Source organism: Neopelma chrysocephalum, unplaced genomic scaffold (genome assembly GCF_003984885.1).
Source record: "Neopelma chrysocephalum unplaced genomic scaffold, ASM398488v2 Primary Assembly neopelma1_187693, whole genome shotgun sequence".
In the NCBI taxonomy this organism is placed as follows: domain Eukaryota; kingdom Metazoa; phylum Chordata; class Aves; order Passeriformes; family Pipridae; genus Neopelma; species Neopelma chrysocephalum.
The window spans coordinates 1-17,931 of record NW_020939198.1 but is presented as its reverse complement, the minus strand read 5'-3'; the positions used below and the strand labels follow the sequence as shown (position 1 = coordinate 17,931).

At 66.6% G+C, this 17,931-nt stretch overlaps 3 protein-coding genes across 3 annotated transcripts; 2 read left to right on the top strand and 1 right to left on the bottom strand.

The window, feature by feature from the left end:
• Positions 1-4,840: 4,840 nt before the first annotated feature.
• LOC113963045 (227 kDa spindle- and centromere-associated protein-like) lies at positions 4,841-6,212 on the top strand. Its single transcript, XM_027673834.1, has 4 exons — positions 4,841-5,095; positions 5,208-5,271; positions 5,545-5,614; positions 5,684-6,212. Exons 1-4 carry the CDS (start codon positions 4,844-4,846, stop codon positions 5,835-5,837), a joined length of 540 nt encoding a protein of 179 aa, XP_027529635.1. The 5' UTR covers positions 4,841-4,843; the 3' UTR covers positions 5,838-6,212.
• Positions 6,213-11,698: 5,486 nt separating this feature from the next.
• Positions 11,699-14,840, top strand: LOC113963046 (plasmalemma vesicle-associated protein-like). Its single transcript, XM_027673835.1, has 5 exons — positions 11,699-12,086; positions 12,664-12,742; positions 12,979-13,571; positions 14,279-14,402; positions 14,497-14,840. The coding sequence occupies exons 1-5, from the start codon at positions 11,709-11,711 to the stop codon at positions 14,574-14,576; spliced, it is 1,254 nt and encodes a 417-aa protein (XP_027529636.1). The 5' UTR covers positions 11,699-11,708; the 3' UTR covers positions 14,577-14,840.
• Positions 14,841-15,995: 1,155 nt separating this feature from the next.
• LOC113963047 (tRNA modification GTPase GTPBP3, mitochondrial-like) lies at positions 15,996-17,678 on the bottom strand (the record flags this gene model as incomplete). The annotated part of the gene is made up of 6 exons (XM_027673837.1): positions 15,996-16,324; positions 16,413-16,691; positions 16,794-16,959; positions 17,061-17,204; positions 17,288-17,360; positions 17,450-17,678. Coding segments are annotated over 6 exons (1,123 nt in total), but the record flags the coding sequence as incomplete, so codon positions are not given.
• Between the last annotated feature and the right edge of the window lie 253 nt (positions 17,679-17,931).

Here is a 17,931-nt window from a genome sequence, read left to right as displayed (position 1 = left end):
CAAAGGGGACACGAGGCCCCCGGGGGGGGACGAAGGGAGGGGGCGGTCGGGGGGCTTTTGCCAAATCAGCAGCCAAATCCCAGCCCCTCTCCCTCCCCATCCCGCCGGGATCGGAACCCACCGCAGCCGGATGCCGGCACGTCGGGTGGGCGACGCCTCGGCACGGCCAGGGAGGAGGCACCTGGAATGCAAAGACTCCATCGTGGGGGTCCCACTCCCGCCCAAAACCTGGGTGCAGCCTGTGCCTGGGCGCTGCTTTTCCCTGGATGCTGCATATCCCTGGATGCTGCCTGTCCCTGTATGCTCCCTGTCCCTGTGTGCTTCTAATCCCTGGATGCTGCCTGTCCCGTGTGCTGCCTGTCCCTGGATGCTGCTTATCCTGGGTTCTATTTATCCCTGGATGCTCCTTTTCCCTGGATGCTGCTTATCCTGGGTTCTATTTATCCCTGGATGCTGCCTGTCCCCGGGAGTTGCCCCGCAGGGATCCACGTCCCCCTGCCCAGGGAAGTCCGAGGGATGCTCCCCCACGGACACCTCTGGCAGCAGCCGAGGGGCCGGGCGGGCCGGGGGGGGCCGGGATCCGGGGGGAATGCCAGCGGGCAGGATTGTTTTCCACCATCTGCTTGGCTCGGAGCAGGCGGCCGCGCGGGCAGGGCAGATGGAAGCGGCTCCCGCTGCTATTTATGGAGCCGGGAAGGAGAACGGGGGGGAAAAGGCAGAAAAGCAGCAGGAGAAGGGGCTGGTGGGACCCCCCCAGATCCCATCCCGGTGCCAGCCGTGCCCTGGGGTGCTCCAGGCTCTGGGTGTAGCGGGGACTCCCTCCAGTCCCGGGGGCACGGAGCAGGGACGGGGGCACAGGGGCAGGGACGTGCCGGGGCTGCGGGAGGTCCGTGCTGGGTGTCCAGCCCAGCCCCACATTCCCGAGGGCTGGAAACCCGCCCGGGGTCAGGGGCTGGGCTGGGGGCTGCAGCCAAAACCCTCTTGCTGCTCCCCCCCAGGTGTGGGACTCTCATCCCCAATCCCGAGGGTCCTGCACCTTCCAGGCTCTGGATAAGGAGCCCCCTGGTGCTGATCCCCCCCCACCAGGCAGGCCTACACCCCACCTGTGTGCCACGGGCACCAAAACAACCCCCAGGCCCCTCCCGGCTTCCAGGCCATGCTGAGCATCCCTGGCTGCCAGCTGGGACACTTCGGCCTCTGATTCCCTAGTCCTGCCCAGAAATGGCCGGCACATGGATCTGTTGGACCCACAGCAGCTCCAGATTGGGATACCGGGGGGGGGAGAACCCCATGGAGACCCCATCCTGGACCCTCAGGCTGTGGGATGGAGAACCCGGCAGGGATTTCTGGAGCACAACCACCTTGGGGTCAGAAAGGTCGGGTTTGGGGCTTCTCAGCCCCTCAGAGTAGGGGAAGCTCCTGGCTCTGCTCCGCCACGGGAAGGTGGGAGACTGGGAATGGAGCAGGGATCTCCTTGGAAGTCCCCCAGCACCCATGGGGTGTTGTGGGTCTTGAGGTGACCGAGATGTGTGTGTTTGGGGGTCCATCCAGCTCCGACGATGCCCCGGAGGCAGGAACAGGGATGGAAACGCGCCGGGAGAGCTCCCGGGTGGCGGGAGAGCGGGATGCGGGCGAAGAGGGGGCACCGCGAGCCCCGGGATCCCTGTGGCGACGGGAAAGGCAGGTGGGGGCAGCTCAGCTGCTTCTTGTTACCCCCCGGCCCCCGGCCAAGAGGGAATAGCAGAGCAGGGAAGGGAACGGGAGCCCAGAGCCGGCAGCTCCCGGCCCGCCCCGGCAATTAGGGATGGCCCGAGCCCAACGGCAGCGGGAAGATGATGTGCCGGCACATCGGCCCCCACGGCGGGGATGGGGCTCCTGCTTGGATGTTCCCCCCCCTCCAACAGCATCCCTGCATCCCCCAAACTCCCCCCCCAGCCCCCCGGGGAGGTGGGATCCAAGGAAAAGGGGGTTCCACCACGCTGTGCCCCACGAGCACGTCCTGGCTCTGGCCGAGAACAAAAGCTGCTCGGAGCTGGAAAGCACCTTGGGAAGCTGCTCGCTTGCTTCCCTTTCTTTCTTTCTTTTTTTTTTTCTTTGAAATAATGGAAAATATAATGACAGTGCCTAAATTAAAATAATAAAAGGAAGCAGCTGAAAAGCCGACCCAAAATAGGAGAAAAAACCCACGTTTCAGGCTGAGAGGGATCAGGTGCAGGCAGGGGATGAAAGGGAGAAGCAGAGGAGCTGAGCCAGCCCAGGAACCCCCTCTCAGCCCCTCCGAGGGGTCTGGGGGGGCTGTACCCCACCATCTCCCGGGGCCAAGCCACGGGGAGGGGGCTGAGCAGGGAGCTGCTGACCCCCAAAATGTGCCCCCATGAGTCCCCTCCCCGTTCTGCTCCTCTTCCAGCACAGCAGCTCCTGCTCAGGGGCCTCATCCTGCCCAGGGGGTGCAGAGGGGGCTCCTCCATCCCCCATCCAGAACAGGAGCATCCCTGGGGACCCAAAACCAGAGAATCCCTGGGGACCACAAAGTGGAGCATCCCTGGGGATCCAGAGTGTCCCAAGGGACCCCAAACCAGAACATTCCTGGGTATCCAGAGCATCCCCAGGGGGCCTAAAATGGGACATCCCAGGAGACCCCAAACCAGAGCATCCCCCAGTATCCAGAGCATCCCCAGGAACCCCAAACCAGAGCATCCCTGGGAACCCCAAACCAGAGCATCCCTGAGGACCCCAAAGTAGACCTTCCCCAGGTATCCAGAGCATCCCCAGGGACCCCAAACTGAAACATTCCTGGGGATCCCAAACTCAGGCATCCCTGGGCAGCCTGAAGCAGAGCATCCCCGGGCATCCAGAGCATCCCCAGAGACCCCAAACGGGAGCATCCCCGGGCACTGGGAGCATCCCCGTGCATCCAGTCACGGGGGGACACGGGAGGTGCCAGCTCCCCGTCTCTGCCGCGATCCAGCTGCCGAATTCCAGGCCGTCTGGCCAAGAGGCGCCGCTCCGCTCCCGGCATTCCCTCTGGACAACCTGCCGGAGCAGGAAAAAACACCGGCCCCAAACACGGACAGAGCGGGAACACGGGACCCCACCCGCTCCCGGAGCGGGGCCATTAGGGGATATCACCGCGTGTCCCCTGGGAAAGGGGCCGACAGGAGCTGGGATCCGGGCGGGGGGAGCAGTGGGAAGCGGGAGAGGGGCTGCTCGGAGCGCTAACACTTGTTTTCCGAAGCGATCCCGAGGCGGGATGCCACGGGAATACGGCCGCGCTCCAGTGCGCCGGCTGCGGGACAGCCCTTGCTGCTGCACATTCCTCTCCCAGTTGCTTTTTCAATATATTTTTCGAACCCTTTGCACCTCAATATCGCCGTTCAAAACGAGCCGGCTCTGGAAAAAACATCCCTTCCCAGCTTTTTAAGCTATTTTTGAACCCTTTGGCCCCGGTTCCTCCTCAGGCTCCAGCCCATAAATAATAATAACAACATCTTTAAAGCCTTTTCGCTGACAGTTCACCGAACCTGCCAGAGCCTTTTCATTCCCCAGATGTCGAAAATCCGCCTCTAAAAAAAAGAAAAGAAGAATCAAAAAAAAAATGGAAAGAAAAAAAAGAAAAAAACCCTGGAAGTTTGGTAAATATTTGGTGTGTTTCTCATTTCGCAGGCATCGCTTTTTTTTCTATCACATGAAGCAGGAGAATAAAAACTACTAAAAGTGGAGCAGCTATTTCGGGAGCTGCGGGGGGGGGGGGGGGGGGGGGGGGGGGGGCCGCTGGCTCGGAGCACCGGGATGAGCCCGGAGCATCCCCGGGGTGGGGCTGCCCGTGCCAGGGTCCCGTGCCCGGGGTCTGGGATCTGCGTCGCTCTGCTCAGGCCACATCCGAGGTGGCCCCCAGCCCAGGTACCCCCAAATCCCAGCTGGTTTCTTCCCCATGTATCCCATGCCCACATCCCAATTCCTCCAGACCCAGATATCCCATATCCTGAGTGCCCCTAATCCCTCATTCCCCGGGTACCCCGTGCCCCTAATCCCCCATACTCCACATACCCCACATCCCACGTGCCCTGTACCCCTAATCCCTCATATCCCAGCCACCCCAAACTCCAGGTACCCCCCCATATCCCAGCCACCCCAAACTCCAGGTACCCCATACCCCTAAGTCTTCATAATCCAAACACCCCACATTCTGGGTGCCCCATACCCCAAGTACCCCGTACCCTCAATGCCCCATACCTCAGTACCCCCTATCCAGGTGCCCCGTGCCCCCTATTCCTCCTATCCCAGACACCCCAGACTCCAGGTACCCCCACACACCCCAGACATCCCATACCCTGAGTACCCTGTATCCCTAATCCCCCCCATCCCAGGTAGCCCATACCCCCATTACCCCATCCCTCTAATCCCCCCTACCCCGAGTACCCCTAATCCCCCATAACTCAGACACCCCTTTCCCCGAGTGCCCCGTGCCCCTAATCCCCCAAACCCCGCCCACCCTATTTACACCCCCCAGTCCCCCTTCCCGCCCACCCCCTGCTCTGCGGGGCATCTCATCCCCTCCCGGCAGCTCCATAGGGGTGGCACCGGCACCCACAGCCCCCCCCAGCTGTGCTTCCCTCCCCGGGACATGGATTTGGGGTTTCCCCCCCGTGCCCGGGGTGCAGCAGAGCCCGGAGCCAGCCCGGGGTCACCCCTCGCCGCGGTGCCGCGGGGTCGGGAAGCACGTGATTTCCTGGAAAAGTCCCGTTGTTCGAGAAACCGAAACCGCTCGATTTTTGGGGGTAAAAGCTCAAGGTCTCTCCCTTGCCGGCTCCGGGAGGAGGTTTTGCCCGGGACGCGGGGCAGGATGGAGATCTCCCGGCCGCGCCCCCCGCCCCCGGCCCGGCGCCCCTGGAAGGCGGTGGCGGCCGCGACCCTCGCGGTGGCGGCGGTGGTGGTGGCGGTGACGGTGCCCACCGTGCTGTGCCGCTCGGCCGGGGGCTGCGCGGGGGCCGGGGGTGGCTCGGAGGGGCTGGCGCGGCTGGAGGAGGCGCTGGATGTCACCAACCGGTCCCTCGCCGAGGCCCGCGAGCAGCGGGACGGCTGCAGGAAGGAGCTGGTGGGTGTTGGGGTGCCGGTGGAGGGCGAGGGGGGCCCGGGACCCCCGAATTGGCTGGTGAGGAGGGGATCCTGAGCCGGGGCCTCCAGTCGTTCCCTCTGCCCCTGCTCAGGGAGTGTTGGAGGAGAAAGCCTCGGAGCTGAAGCAGGCGCTGGCCGAAGTGATCCGGCTGGAGGGTGAGTCCCTGTCCCCTGTGTCCTGGTCCTTGTCCCCTGATACAACCTGATCCCTTGTGCCCTGGGACGCCCTGGTCCCCATTCCTGGGTCACCCTCATGCCCTGGGACACTGATCCGCACCCTTTGGCCCACCCTCATCCCTGTCCCCCAGGACACCCCAATCCTCATCCTCCAGGTCACCCTGGTCACAGTCCCCTGTGCCATCCTGCTCCCCATCCCCCGGGCCACCCTGACCCCTGTGTCCTGACCCCCCTGCTGTCCCCTCCCCTCAGAGGAGAACAAGGAACTGAGGACGGAGGTTTCCCGGCAGCAGGAGCAGCTGGAGCAGGAGCAGAGCCGCAGGTGAGCCCCCCACCCCCCTCACGGCCCCCAGCCCCCCGCTCTGCCACCCACTGACCCTGTCCCCGACAGGGAGGAGCTCCAGCAGCAGAACCAGGCCCTGCAGGAGCAGCTCCGGGACACGAGGAGCCAGCAGACCTCTGGGAATGGGGGCCCAGACAAACCCTCTGGCCTCCTGCCTCTCCTCCTTGTCCTCCTCCTCCTTGGGCTGCTCCTCCGAAAGTGACCTGGAGCAGCGGGAACAGGGGCCCGGTGATTCCCTGTCCCCTGGTGTGGGGGGAGGAGGGACCGTCCCCGTGCAGCCTGGTGGGGTCTGGGGGTGGGAGTGGGTGCAGGGAGTCCCCTCAGCCCTGTCCCCTGCTCAGCCCTGTCCCCTGCTCAGCCCTGTCCCCTGCTCAGCCCCGCTCTGACACCACAAATCCCCCGTGGGGACATCCCGGGGTGATGATTCCTGTCCAGCCACCGGGGGCTGCTCCCAGGGCGAGGGAGGGGACAGGGCACGGGTTGGAGGGGACAGAGACATGCCCTGGGCCGAGGACCCGCAGTTACTCCGCAGTTCAGCACTTTTTATCTGCCTTCCAATAAAACCTGTGCAAATCCAGCGTTTTGCTGCTGCTGCGTCTCTCGGGGATCCAGAGCCCCGATCCGGAGGGGGCAGACGGGAACCTCAGCGTCCCACCGGTCCCCCGGGCACATCCCAGCTCGTCCCTGCAGCTGGGACGGAGCCTCGTCCCCTCTTCCAGCACAAACAGAGTCTATTCTGGGCCGTGACCTGCGACCAAACCGCAGCCCCGAGGCGGCGTTCGGTGGGAAAAAAAAAAAAAAAACCCACGCGCGGCAATTACGGCACCGCGGGGAGCGACACCGGCACAAGCCCCGGGCAGGCGCCGCCGGGGAGCGGCTCCGCGTCCCCGCGTGTCCCCCTCCCCGGGCATGGACCCCGCGGTGCCCAGGGCCACGCTGAAGGTGCTGGCGCTGTGCGCGGCGCTGCTGGTGCTGGTGGCGGCGGTGACGGTGGCGGTGGCGGTGATGGTGTGGCGCTCCGAGGCCGTGGGCAAGCTGCGGGGGTGCCGGGAGCGGGCGGCCAACGAGAGCCGGGAGCTGGGCGAGCGCGTGGTGGAGCTGGAACGGGAGCGAGCGCGGCTGGAGCGGGAGGAGCGGGCGCTGCGCAGGGAGCTGGCCCGGGCCCGCGGGGACGGCAGGAAGGGCAATGCCAGCCTGGCGTCCTGCCGGGAGCGGGCGGTAGGTGTCGGGGTTGGGGTTGGGGGGGAGGGATGGGGACAAGGGGGGTTCTGGGGGACCTTTGACTCGCGGGACGGGGATGGGGAAACACCCCTCGTCCCTCCACCACCCTGCGCTGTCCTCTCCCTCCTCATAGGGACCCCCTGTCCCTCCCACCCACCCAGCTCGACCAGGGTGATGCTTCATCCCTCTGGGGAAATTCCTGACGGGCTCGTGGGAAGCTCCAGCAGCCCCAGGAAGGATGGGCTGACGAGCTGGGGGTGCACAGGCACGTTCCTGCACGGACACCCCAGAAAGTGAGCCCTGGGTGCTCCCCCGGCGTGGCTCCGTCCTGCCGCCCCACTGCCGGGGTCAGCTATTCCCGGCTATTCCTGGCCGTGCCCAGGCTGCTCCACACGTGTAATTACCCCATCCCGAAGCGGCAGCGGAGGCCGGAGCGGGCGTCGGGCTCCCAATTCTCCCCTCCCAGGTATTTTTAGCTGTGGCTTCAGCTGGGAAAGGGCCCGGCCCCAGCGCCGCGGCCGCAGCCCGGAGGAAGAGCCGGGTCCCGCCGCCCCTCTCGGGCTCATCCGGCTGAACAATGGCCCTGAGAGGTTGGAAAAATGCTGCCACTTCCCAGGGCTGGCGCCGGGAGCGGGGCAGGGCTGTGGCGGCTCCTGGGGAGCCCCATCCCCTCCCTGGCACAGGGGATGGCACTCGTGGCACGCTCGGGTGACCTGGGGCTCCTGTGACAACCCACAGCCTCACCAGGCTGAGCATCCCTCTGGGGAAGAGGGATTTTCCCCAAATCCATGTCCTCAGCCCTTGGAGGAAGGTGACAGGGGGATGTAGGGTCACCTGAAGGATGGGGCCATCTTGGGGACATGGGTGACCTGGGGGTCTGTGACAGCCCCGGGGGTCCCACACCCTCCCCACACTCAGACTGGGCCACCCCTTCAGGGAAGAGGGATTTTCCCCAAATCCATGAAATACATGTCCCTACCCCTTGGAGGAATAAGATGGGACCAAAGGTCACCAGGAGTGTGGGGACAGCCTGGGGACAGGGGGGTGTCAGTGAGGAGGAGGAGGAGGGCTCTGGCAGCCGGCAAAGAGCTGGGGGGACACTGCCCACCGCTGTCCCCACGTGTCCCCCGTCCCCAGGCCAGGCTGGAGGCCAATGTCACGGCGCTGGGGGACGAGGTGGTGGCCCTGCGGCGCGAGCGGGCGGAGCTGGCCGGGGACAAGGTGGCCCTGCAAGGTGAGCTCTGTCCCCCGCCCCCGTCACCCCGCACGAGGAGCCCACCCGGGGACCCCCCAGCCGGGTTTGGGGCGATGCCCGGCGGGGGGGGGGCACTGTGGTTTTGGGGTGTCGGGGCTTGGGGTGACCCCGCTGTCGCCGTTGTCCCCCCAGAGGAGGTGGCGCGGGGCGCGGAGCTGGCGCGGGGGCTGCGGCGGCGGCTGGAGGAGGCGCTGGAGCAGCAGCGGGCGCTGCGGGAGCGCGGGGAGCGCTGCGAGGGCCGCCAGAGAGAGCTCCAGGACACCCTGTAAGGTCCTTGTCCCCCTCCGCGGCGCGGGCACCCCCAGAGCATCCACCCCCCCCCCAAAACCAGCCACCCCCCCACCCAGCCCGTGTGACACCCTGCCCTGTCCCTCCTTCCCCATTGGGACCCCCCCGCGTGTCCACCCCACCCTGCCCTGTCCCTCCTTCCCCTTGGGGACCCCCGGCCCCCCACCCCGGGACAGGGGGACCCCCACACGCGGCTCCGCTCTCCCCCCGCAGACGGGATTACGCGGCGGAGCTCGAGGCGCTGCGGCGGCGCGGGAGGGACCGACCGACCGGGAGAAGGTGCCCCCCGTCCCGGTACCACTGTGGGGACACGGGGGAGGGCAGAGGGGACAACCCGGGCAGTGGGGACAGCCCGGGGAGGGAGGACATCCGGGGAGGGAAACAGCCCGGGAAGTGGGGAACAGCCCGGGGAGGGGACGCGGATCAGGGAGGGGACACAGTCCGAGGATGGGGACACAGCCCGGGGATGGGGACACAGCCCGGGGATGGGGGGCTTCACTGGCACAACCACGTGTCCTGCCATGTGCCATTGCCACCGGTGTCCCCCGGGGAGCAGCACCCGGTGCCGTGTGGGGACTCACTCCCTGTCCCCCCTTTTTTTTTGCAGGAAGGGCTGAAGCCCCGCAGCTCCCCGGCCCCCTCCCCACTAAGCCCAGCGTTCCCAGTCCCGCCACAGTGGGACCGGGAGGGGCTCAGCCCCGGCTCTGGAGCTGGGGATGCTGGAATGGTGCTGGTGGGACACGTGTCCTGATCCCACTGTGAGTCCTGATCCCATCATGAGTCCTGATCCCATCATGTGTCCCAATCCCACCAGGAGTCCTGATCCCACCATGTGTCCCAGTCCCACTGTGTCCCAATCCTGCCGTGTGTCCTGATCCCACCATGTGTTCTGATCCTGCTGCGTGTCCCGATTCCATCGTGTATCCCGATCCTGCTGGGTCCTGCTCCCACCGTGTCCCAATTCCATCGTGTATCCCAATCCTGCTGTGTCCTGCTCCTACCATGTCCCAATCCTGTTCCCTGTACCGATGCCACCGTGTGTCCCGATCCTGCCGTGTCCCAATCCCAGCTCAGCAGCCTGGCAGCAGGACAGAGGGGTCACTTCTCCAGCCCTTGGGCAGTTTGAGCTCATCCCAGGGACAGTTTCCCCCCGGCTGCTCGGAGCTGCTCTGGGATCAGCTCCGGGTGTTAATGCTCCAGAAATTGGGAACACTGGGAAGGTGTTTGGGCAATAAAGGCTGTGCTGCTCTCTGGGATGTCTCCCTGTGCCACCAGCCCCACTGTCCCCCTCTTCCCAAGAGCTCAACTGTCCCCCCTAACCTCAGCTGGCCCCCCAAACCCAACCATGTGCCCCCAAACCCAACCGTCCCCCCCAAAGGGGACTCTCCATTCCAGGGTTTTCTCCAGCCTCTCCCACCGCCTGCCCAGGGCAGGACCCGGCTCTGCCAGGGACCCCAAAACACCCCGGGGTGCCTGGGGGGACACTGAGCCGAGGCAGGGACAGGGAGGACGGGGACCAGGAGCTGCTGCTGCCGCCGCTTTACTCTCACTTCCCGGCATCCTTGGATCCACTTTGAAGGTTTCCAGGAAAGCTGGATTTTCCTGCCATGGTATCCTGTGCAAAGGGCAGGCAGGATCCGCCCTGCCCCCCCCACTGCCCGTGGGGGGATCCCCCCCTGTGTCCCCCTCTGCCCCAACCCTGGGGGGGATGGAGAAGGAGCTGGCAGTGACTTCCCAGGTGAAAGTGTCCTGGTGAGGCATTTCCAGCCAGGATGGGGCTCCCTGGGATGGGGTGGGGGGACAAGCCCTATTCCCACACCCCAAATCCAATGGTCCCGGAGCGGAGCCCCCCAGCCCTGCAGAGGTTTAGGATGGGAAGGGGATTCCCATGGTCCAACCATTGGCATGGGAAGAACTAATTACAACGGGGGGCTAATTGGGGGGTTAGTTGGGGAATGGGACAGAGGTGGGGTCTGGGGGGGCCGGATCCCCATCGGGATCCCCGGGAGGCTGCAGGGATCCCCGGGAATGGGCTCTCAGAGGGAGCATCCCACCGGCACAGCCACGGGCCCGAGGGGTCCCAGCCAGGCTGGGTCGGGGGTCCAGCAGCGTCCCCACGGCGGGGCTGGGGGGGCCGGGGGGGCCCGGGGGTGACTCAGCGTTATTTGCGGCTCAGGAAGGAAACGGCAGTAGCTGAGAATGGATTCGGGAGCGACACCATCCCGGCCATCGCAGACACTTCCCGGTCCCCAGGGAACGCGGCGCAGCCAGAGGGCAGGAAACAGCCAACGGCTCGGGGTCAGCGCCCGGCGGGGCCCCACACCTCGGGCCCCCCCCGCGGCCCCCCCGGCCCGGGCTGGGCATCCTGCGGGGATGGGGGGGGGTCCCGGCCACAGCCGGACCCTCCACTGCAGCTCCCGCGGGATGGGGATGGGGTCACAATAGCCGTGGTGGGGGTCTGGCACCCCCAGAGCTGGGGGAGCTGGGCCTGCAGCCCAAGGCTCCCGCGGGGCGGGGACAGGGTGACAATGGCCGTGGTCAGGACCCGGACACCCCCAGAGCGTGTCTGTGGTCACTGGCCCCGAGGGGCAAAGGGGCAGCATCCCCTGTCCATCCCCAGCCACCCCACGGTGCTGCCCACGCCTGATGTCACCCCTTGTCCCTTGCACTGAGCCCCCTCCGTGTCCCCAGCCCGTCCCCGAGCTCGGGGTTCACCCCATGGCCCCACATCACCCACCGAGCCTGGTGCCACCCCACCCACGAGCCAGGACCTGACCACACCCTTCCCCATCCCCGCAAGGGACGTGGAGCATCATCCCTGAGTGCCATCAACCCGGTGGGCACAGATGTGCCACCATCCCACTGTGAGGGTGGGGTGCCAGGACCACCCTGGGGTGCCCGGTGTGGGCAGTGGGATCCTCTCCATCACCCCACCAGCGGACACAGCCCACCCTGCCCGGCCCCGGGGGCTCATTCCCTGGAATTCCCAGTGTCGGGGGGGTTATTTTGGGATGGGAGACACTCCTGGGAGAGCGCCGGGCACCAGCACGGGGCGGGGGGGGGGGAGGAGGGTCCCAGCCTTCCCCCCTTCCCCCTCCCCATCCAGGAACAATAGTCCCGCCGCCAACAGAAGCTGCACCGTGATAACCCGGCGGGTCCGAAGCATCCGGCACGGCAGGAAGGAGCCCAGCAGAAGGAAACATTAAATCCAGGGATATAAACACGGCGTCGGGGCCGGCCCCGCCTCCCCCCGCACGGCCCCGCTCAAAGAGGGTCCCGCGGGGTGGGGCTCTCACAGCGCCCGGCGGGATGGAGAAGGGCAGCTTCGCCATGGCCAAGTTCGGTCTGGAGGCCAAGGAGCCGATGCCCAAGCGGGACTGCGGGTTCTACATGAAGTACATCTTCCTCTTCACCTCCCTCATCCAGTTCCTCATCATCCTGGGGCTGGTGCTGTTCATGGTGTACGGGAACGCTCAGGCGGGCACCGACACCCACCTCCGGCTGCTGGAGGAGCAGCTGCAGGACCGCTACAACAAGATCATCACCCTGGGCACCAGGAACATGAACCTCACCCGCGCCCTCAACGCCACCCTCAAGGACAAGGACAAGCTGCAGGGCCTCGTCTCCAAGGTCCAGCGGGAGCTGGACAAGTGTAACAGCACCCAGAGTACCAACAACCTCCCCCAGGTGAGGGCAGGGCGGGGGGATGCGCCCAGGGGGGCTGAGAGCTCGTCAGGGCAGGGCAGGGGGAGAGGGGCTGGGGGGCAGAGCCTGGTGGGGATGTTGGTGTGACCCCCCCCAGGCCCAGTCCCAGGGGTCTCAGCCCCGGTGTCCCGGAGAGGGGTTGGCCACGGAGGTTCCAATCTGACAGACCCCCTCCTCCTCCTCCTCCTCCTCCTCCTCCTCCTCATCGTCGTCATCCTCTTAAGCCTCCAGCGCTCTCACAGCGCCCACGATGTGATGCCAGGGGGTCCCTGATGCTCCGCCCCCCCCTCCTCTCCCTCTCCCTCTCCCTCTCCCTCTCCCTCTCCCTCTCCCTCTCCCCGATGCTCTCACCAGTGTCCAGAGGGATGGGCTGATATCTCAGGGATGTCTTTGTGGGATGCTCTGAATCCCCTTGTCCTTTTCCTCCCCCTCCTCCTCCTCCCCAGCCCCTGGTGCTCTCCCAGCACCCACAAGGTGATGCCGGGGTGTGTGGGGGGGGTCCTTGCAGGATTCTCTGACCCTCCTCCTCCTCCTCCTTCTCTTCCTCCCCCCCCCTCAGCTGCAGGAGTTCATGTACATCAAGATGAAGTTGGCCGAGTGCCAAATCACCACCAGCCTCATCAACACCTCATGCAACGGTAAGAGAGACACACACACACACACACACCCCCTCCACCTCCCAAATCCCAGGCGTCCCCTTCCCACCCTCCTGGGGACCCCCATCACCCGCTTCCCACCCTCCTGGAGACCCCCAGCACCCCCCAGGGACCTGGGCAGGGGAAGCCCTTCCCCATCCCCGCTCCAGGCAGGGGTGTCAGGCTGGGACAGGGGGTGGCACTGGGGGACACCCACCCTGTCCCCGCTCTCCCCGCAGCCGACAAGCTGCAGCTGCAGAGGCAGCTGGACCAGATCACCCTGTCCAAGAAGGAGCTGCAGGAAAACTACCAGAAAACGCAAACCGCGCTGGCCAGAACCAGCCAGGAGCACGAGAGGTGCCAGGAGGACCTGAGGACCAACAGGACCAGCTGGGACTTCACCAAAACCGAGCTGGAGCTGCTGAAGCACGAGAGCAGGTCCCTGAAGAACGACATCAACCAGAACTACCAGCGGGTCGCGGGCCTGGTGAAAGAGTATCGCTGCAGCGAGGCCGAGAACAAGCTGCAGCAGATCAGGGAGGACACGGAGGGGCTGTTCCGCTGGCAGCAGGACCGGGACACCATGTACGTCAGGAGGAGCACCTGCGACGTGAGCGTGGAGCAGTGTCGCATCGGCTCCACCAGGCAGCTGCAGGAGCTCCGGCAGCGGCTCCAGGCCGTGGAGAAGCAGGTGAGGGATGGGCAGGAGGAGAGGAAGAGGCTGCTGGAGGACAAGGAGCGCCAGGCCAAGGAGCTGGAGGGCAAGAGGAGGGAGGCGGCGGCGCAGGCGGAGTCGCTGCAGAAGCAGCTCAACTTCTGCGTGGGCAGCCAGGTGAGGGGGCTGGGGGCGTGAGGGGGCACAGGGGGGACACGGGGGACACCCCACGGGCACACAGGAATGGGCGGGAGATGGTGCCAGGGTGGCAGTGCTGGGTTGGGCACGTGCGGCTCGTCTGGCACAGGCACCTCTGCAAACACACCTTGAACGTGGGTTTTATCCTCACCCGTGGGTTTGATCCTTACCCGTGGGTTTGATCCTCACCCAGGGGTTTTATCCTCACCCAGGGGTTTTATCCTTGTCCGTGGGTTTTATCCTCACCCGTGAGTTTTATCCTTACCCATGGTTTTTATCCTCACCTGTGGGTTTTCTCCTTACCCATAGGTTTGATCCTTACCCGTGGGTTTGATCTTCACCTGTGGGTTTTATCCTCACCCAAGGGTTTTATCCTCACCTATGGGTTTTATCCTTATCCATGGGTCTGATCCTCACCCGTGGGCTTTATCCTCACCTGTGGGTTTTCTCCTTACCCATAGGTTTTATCCTTACCCGTGGGTTTTATCCTCACGTGTGGGTTTGATCCTCACCCTTGGGTTTTCTCCTGACCCGTGGGTTTTCTTTGCTCGTGGTTTTTCCCTGCTGGGCAGCACCACCACTGACCAGTGCCTGGCCCTGAGCAGTGCCACCACTGACCGGTGCCAACCAGTGTCAGTGCTGGCACCACTGACCAGTGCTGACCAGTGCCCCCCCTGTCCCCCCAGATGAACCCCTTCTTCGACGTTCCCGGCTCGCGGGTGCCGGGGGGCACCGGGCGCTCGGGGCCCTTCCCCAGCACAGGCTACTACGCAGATTATCTGAAGAACCAGGGGGTCTTCGGCAACATAGGTGAGTCCTTGGCCTTGGGGAGGGGCCTTTCTGCGGGGCTGGGAGCCCCCCGGGTGCCCGGCCGGGCTCAGCTCCGCTCCCCCCCCCACTCCAGGCAAGGCGAACATGGAGGAGCTCCAGCGGATGCTGAAGATGTTCGAGCAGCACACGGCCACCCTGAAGAACTCCGGGTGAGGGGGGGCCTGGCACGGGACCCCCCCCCGGGCAGGGGGTGCTGACCCTGCCCCCTCCACGGAGGGCAAGGGCCGAGCAGCGCGCGGGACGCTCCGACGAGGTGCTCCAGGACAAGCCCAGGAGGTGCTTCCCACAGCACGGACGGCAAACCCCGACCGGGAGCCAGCGGCCAGGACCACCCTCCCCTCGTCCCCCCCCCCCCCCAGCCCCCCCCCCCGGTTGCCCCCCCCCCCCCGCACATGTATCCCTGAGCTTGGCTGGAATTCCGCCGGCCCTGAGCACCGGCACAACTCGCCGCACGTGTGGTTGGATTCTCCGCGGAGGGCGCAGAGGCCACGGCCGGGATGGGGAGCGGGAACATCCAGTCCCGGCTTCACGTGGGGTCCCTCTGGGGTGGGAAGTGCCGGAGGGCGAGGGGCCGGGGCGTCCTTGGCCGCCGAGCCCCCTCCGAGCCGCGGTGATTAATCACCGCCCGTCACTCCGGGATTTACGGCCGCGCTTCCCGCTCCTTCCTGTGGAAAGAGCTTTTCCTGCCCTGCCGGGCTGCCCGCACGCCAGGCGCTCTCTGCCAGCACCTCGGCGGCACGTAGTGCTCCCACTCGGCCCCCCATCCCCTTCCTCACCCCCTCTCCCGTCCCCGGGTCACATCTGTGTCCCTCAGGTCCCATTTGAGCCCCCCCGGGGGAGCCACATCCATCCCGGGATAACGGCAGCCACGTGCTCCTGCTGCCCTCCCCACCCCCGGGATGGGGATGTCACCGGGTGCCCCCATCCCTGCCCAGCCCTTGGAAGTGCCAGTGCCCGGGTGGGACGGGATCAGGGTCGCAAAGGGGGTCCCTCGCTGTCCCAGCTGCCCCCACACGGCTCGGCCGGGGGTCCGGGGGGACCCTCTCACTGCCAGAGGATTTCCTGGAGCTTCACTATAAATAATCTCAGAGCCCCAGACGCTTCCAGAGCCTGGGAGCCCCAGCTGGGGGGTGGGAGAGTGAGGGGTGCCCATGGAGCACCCACCTTTGGGGTGGCAGAGCCCACAGCTGCCAAGTGGGTGCAAGGGCTGGGGGTGATCCCACGTCTCCTGTGGCTTGGGCTTTATCCCATGGCTTGGGGCTGTATCCCGGGGGTCCCAAGCCCCCCCACGCTGCATCCCTGGGGCTGGGAGCGCACTGGGGGCACAGGGATGGACCCACCAGGACGCTGAGCCCCTCACATGCCACGGTGGGGAGGGGGACACCCCAAGGGGGACGTCCGGGGTGGCTTTTCCCTTCCAGCCACTCCAGCTGCTTGTTTGTCCTCCTGGCCAGGAAACGGGGCCTCTCCCAGTGTTTTTTTCCCATGTCTGGGGCTCGGGACATGCTCCCCCCGAGCCAGGAAAACGCAGGAGCCCAGCCTGGGAAGGAGGGAGGGGACAGAAACCAGAGCCACCGAAGGCACCACGGTTTAATCCCGGCACGGGGAGCCCGGCGCTCCCTGCCCGCCACCCCCAGCGCGGCAAAGGGGGACCCCCGGGGCGCATCCCTCACTTCCCCACGCAGAAATCCCTGAAGATGATGTCCAGGACGTCCTCGGCACCCACGTGGCCGGTGATCCGGCCCAGCTCCCGCCGCGCCAGCCGCAGCTGCTCGGCCGCCAGCGCCAGGTCCCGCGGGCGCTCCCGCCCGAACCGCGCCAGCGCCGCCGCGCAGCCCCCCAGGTGCCGGCTGTGCCGGCTCTGGGTCAGGCTGGGAGAGCCGCACAGGGGGTCCCCGCACCTGGGAAAGGGGGAGAAGGCAGTTTGGAGCACCCCCGGGAGCCGGGATGGGTGTTGGCGTCCCCGCCGCGCCCGCGCCGAGCACTCACAGCCGCGCCAGCTCCCGCGCCAGCAGCTCCAGGAGCCGGTCGAGCCCCTCGCCCGTCTTGCAGGAGAGGAGGGTGGTGGGAGGCAGGGGGGGTCCCTGGGCGAAGCCGTGGCGCAGGGGACCCCCGTCCCCCTGCAGCAGGTCGGCCTTGTTGAGCACCAGGATGCAGGGGGTGCTGGGAGGGGGCTGCAGGGCCCCCAGCGCAGCCCCCAGTCCCGCCGGCTCAGGGGGCACCGTGCTGGCATCCAGCACAGCCAGCACCAGGTCGGCCTGGCACAGCCTGGGGGGGGGACACAGGGTAAGGCAGGGGGTCACCAACCGCCCCATCCCAGCTGGCCCATGGTGGTCAGTGACCCCCCCCTGCAGCCCCCCCCGGCCTCACCGGTCCCGCGCGCGGGCGACGCCCTCCCGTTCCACCAGGTCGGTGGTCTGGCGCAGCCCGGCCGTGTCGCTCAGCACCAGGGGGTACCCCCCGATGTCCAGGGCCACCTCCACCACATCCCGCGTTGTCCCCGCCACCGGTGACACGATGGCGGCCGGGCGCCGGCCTGGGGTGGGGGGGAACACACACACACAGAAGGCAGGAGATGATTCCCAGAGGAACCCGGGGAGCCCCTTCCCGTCCCCAGCCCGTGCCCCGCTCACTCACACAGCAGGTTGAGGAGGCTGCTCTTGCCCACGTTGGGGGGCCCGGCGATGACGGCGCGGACCCCCCCCCGCAGCAGCTCCCCCCGGCGCCCGTCCCGCAGGTGGGCCCCGATCTCCCGCTCCAGCGCCCGCACAGCGTCATCCACTGCAGGGACAGGGGACGTGGCGGGGGGGGACAGCAGGGACAGAGCGTCCCAGCACCCTCCCAACCCCAGCACCCCCCCACACCTTGGGACAGAACCTCCTCCTCCACGTTGTCGTCCTCGCTGAAGTCGATGTAGGCTTCGAGGTGGGCGAGCGCCTGGGGGCCGGGAGGGGGGGGTCAGGGGGTCACCCCGCTGCATCCCCGAGCCACAGAGGAGGGACCAGCGAGGCCGGAGCGGCCCTGACCTGGGTGAGGGTGTCGCTCCAGCGCTGGTAGAGCTGGCCCAGCTCGCCCTCCATCTGCCTCAGCGCCTGCCGCCGCTGCGCCTCCGTCTCGGCCCGGATCAGGTCCCCCAGGCCCTCGGCCGCCGTCAGGTCCAGCTTCCCCCGGCGGAACGCTCGGAGCGTGAACTCCCCGGGATCGGCGGGACGGAGCCCCGGGAGGCGCCCTGAGAGCCCCCCCCCCTGTGAGCCCCTGCCCACAGCACCCCGAGGGGGGGAAAAAGAGGGGTGCGGGAGGCTCACCCGGCACCCTGAGGGGCAGGATACAAGGGGAAGGGGGTAGGAAGGATGGGGGGAGGCTCATCCAGCACCCTCAGCACCCTGAGGGGCAGGACGTGATGGGATAGGGGCAGGACGTGATGGGATAGGGGCAGGAGGGATGGGAGAGGGGCAGGTTGTGATGGGAGAGGGGCAGGTTGTGATGGGAGAGGGGCAGAATTTGATGG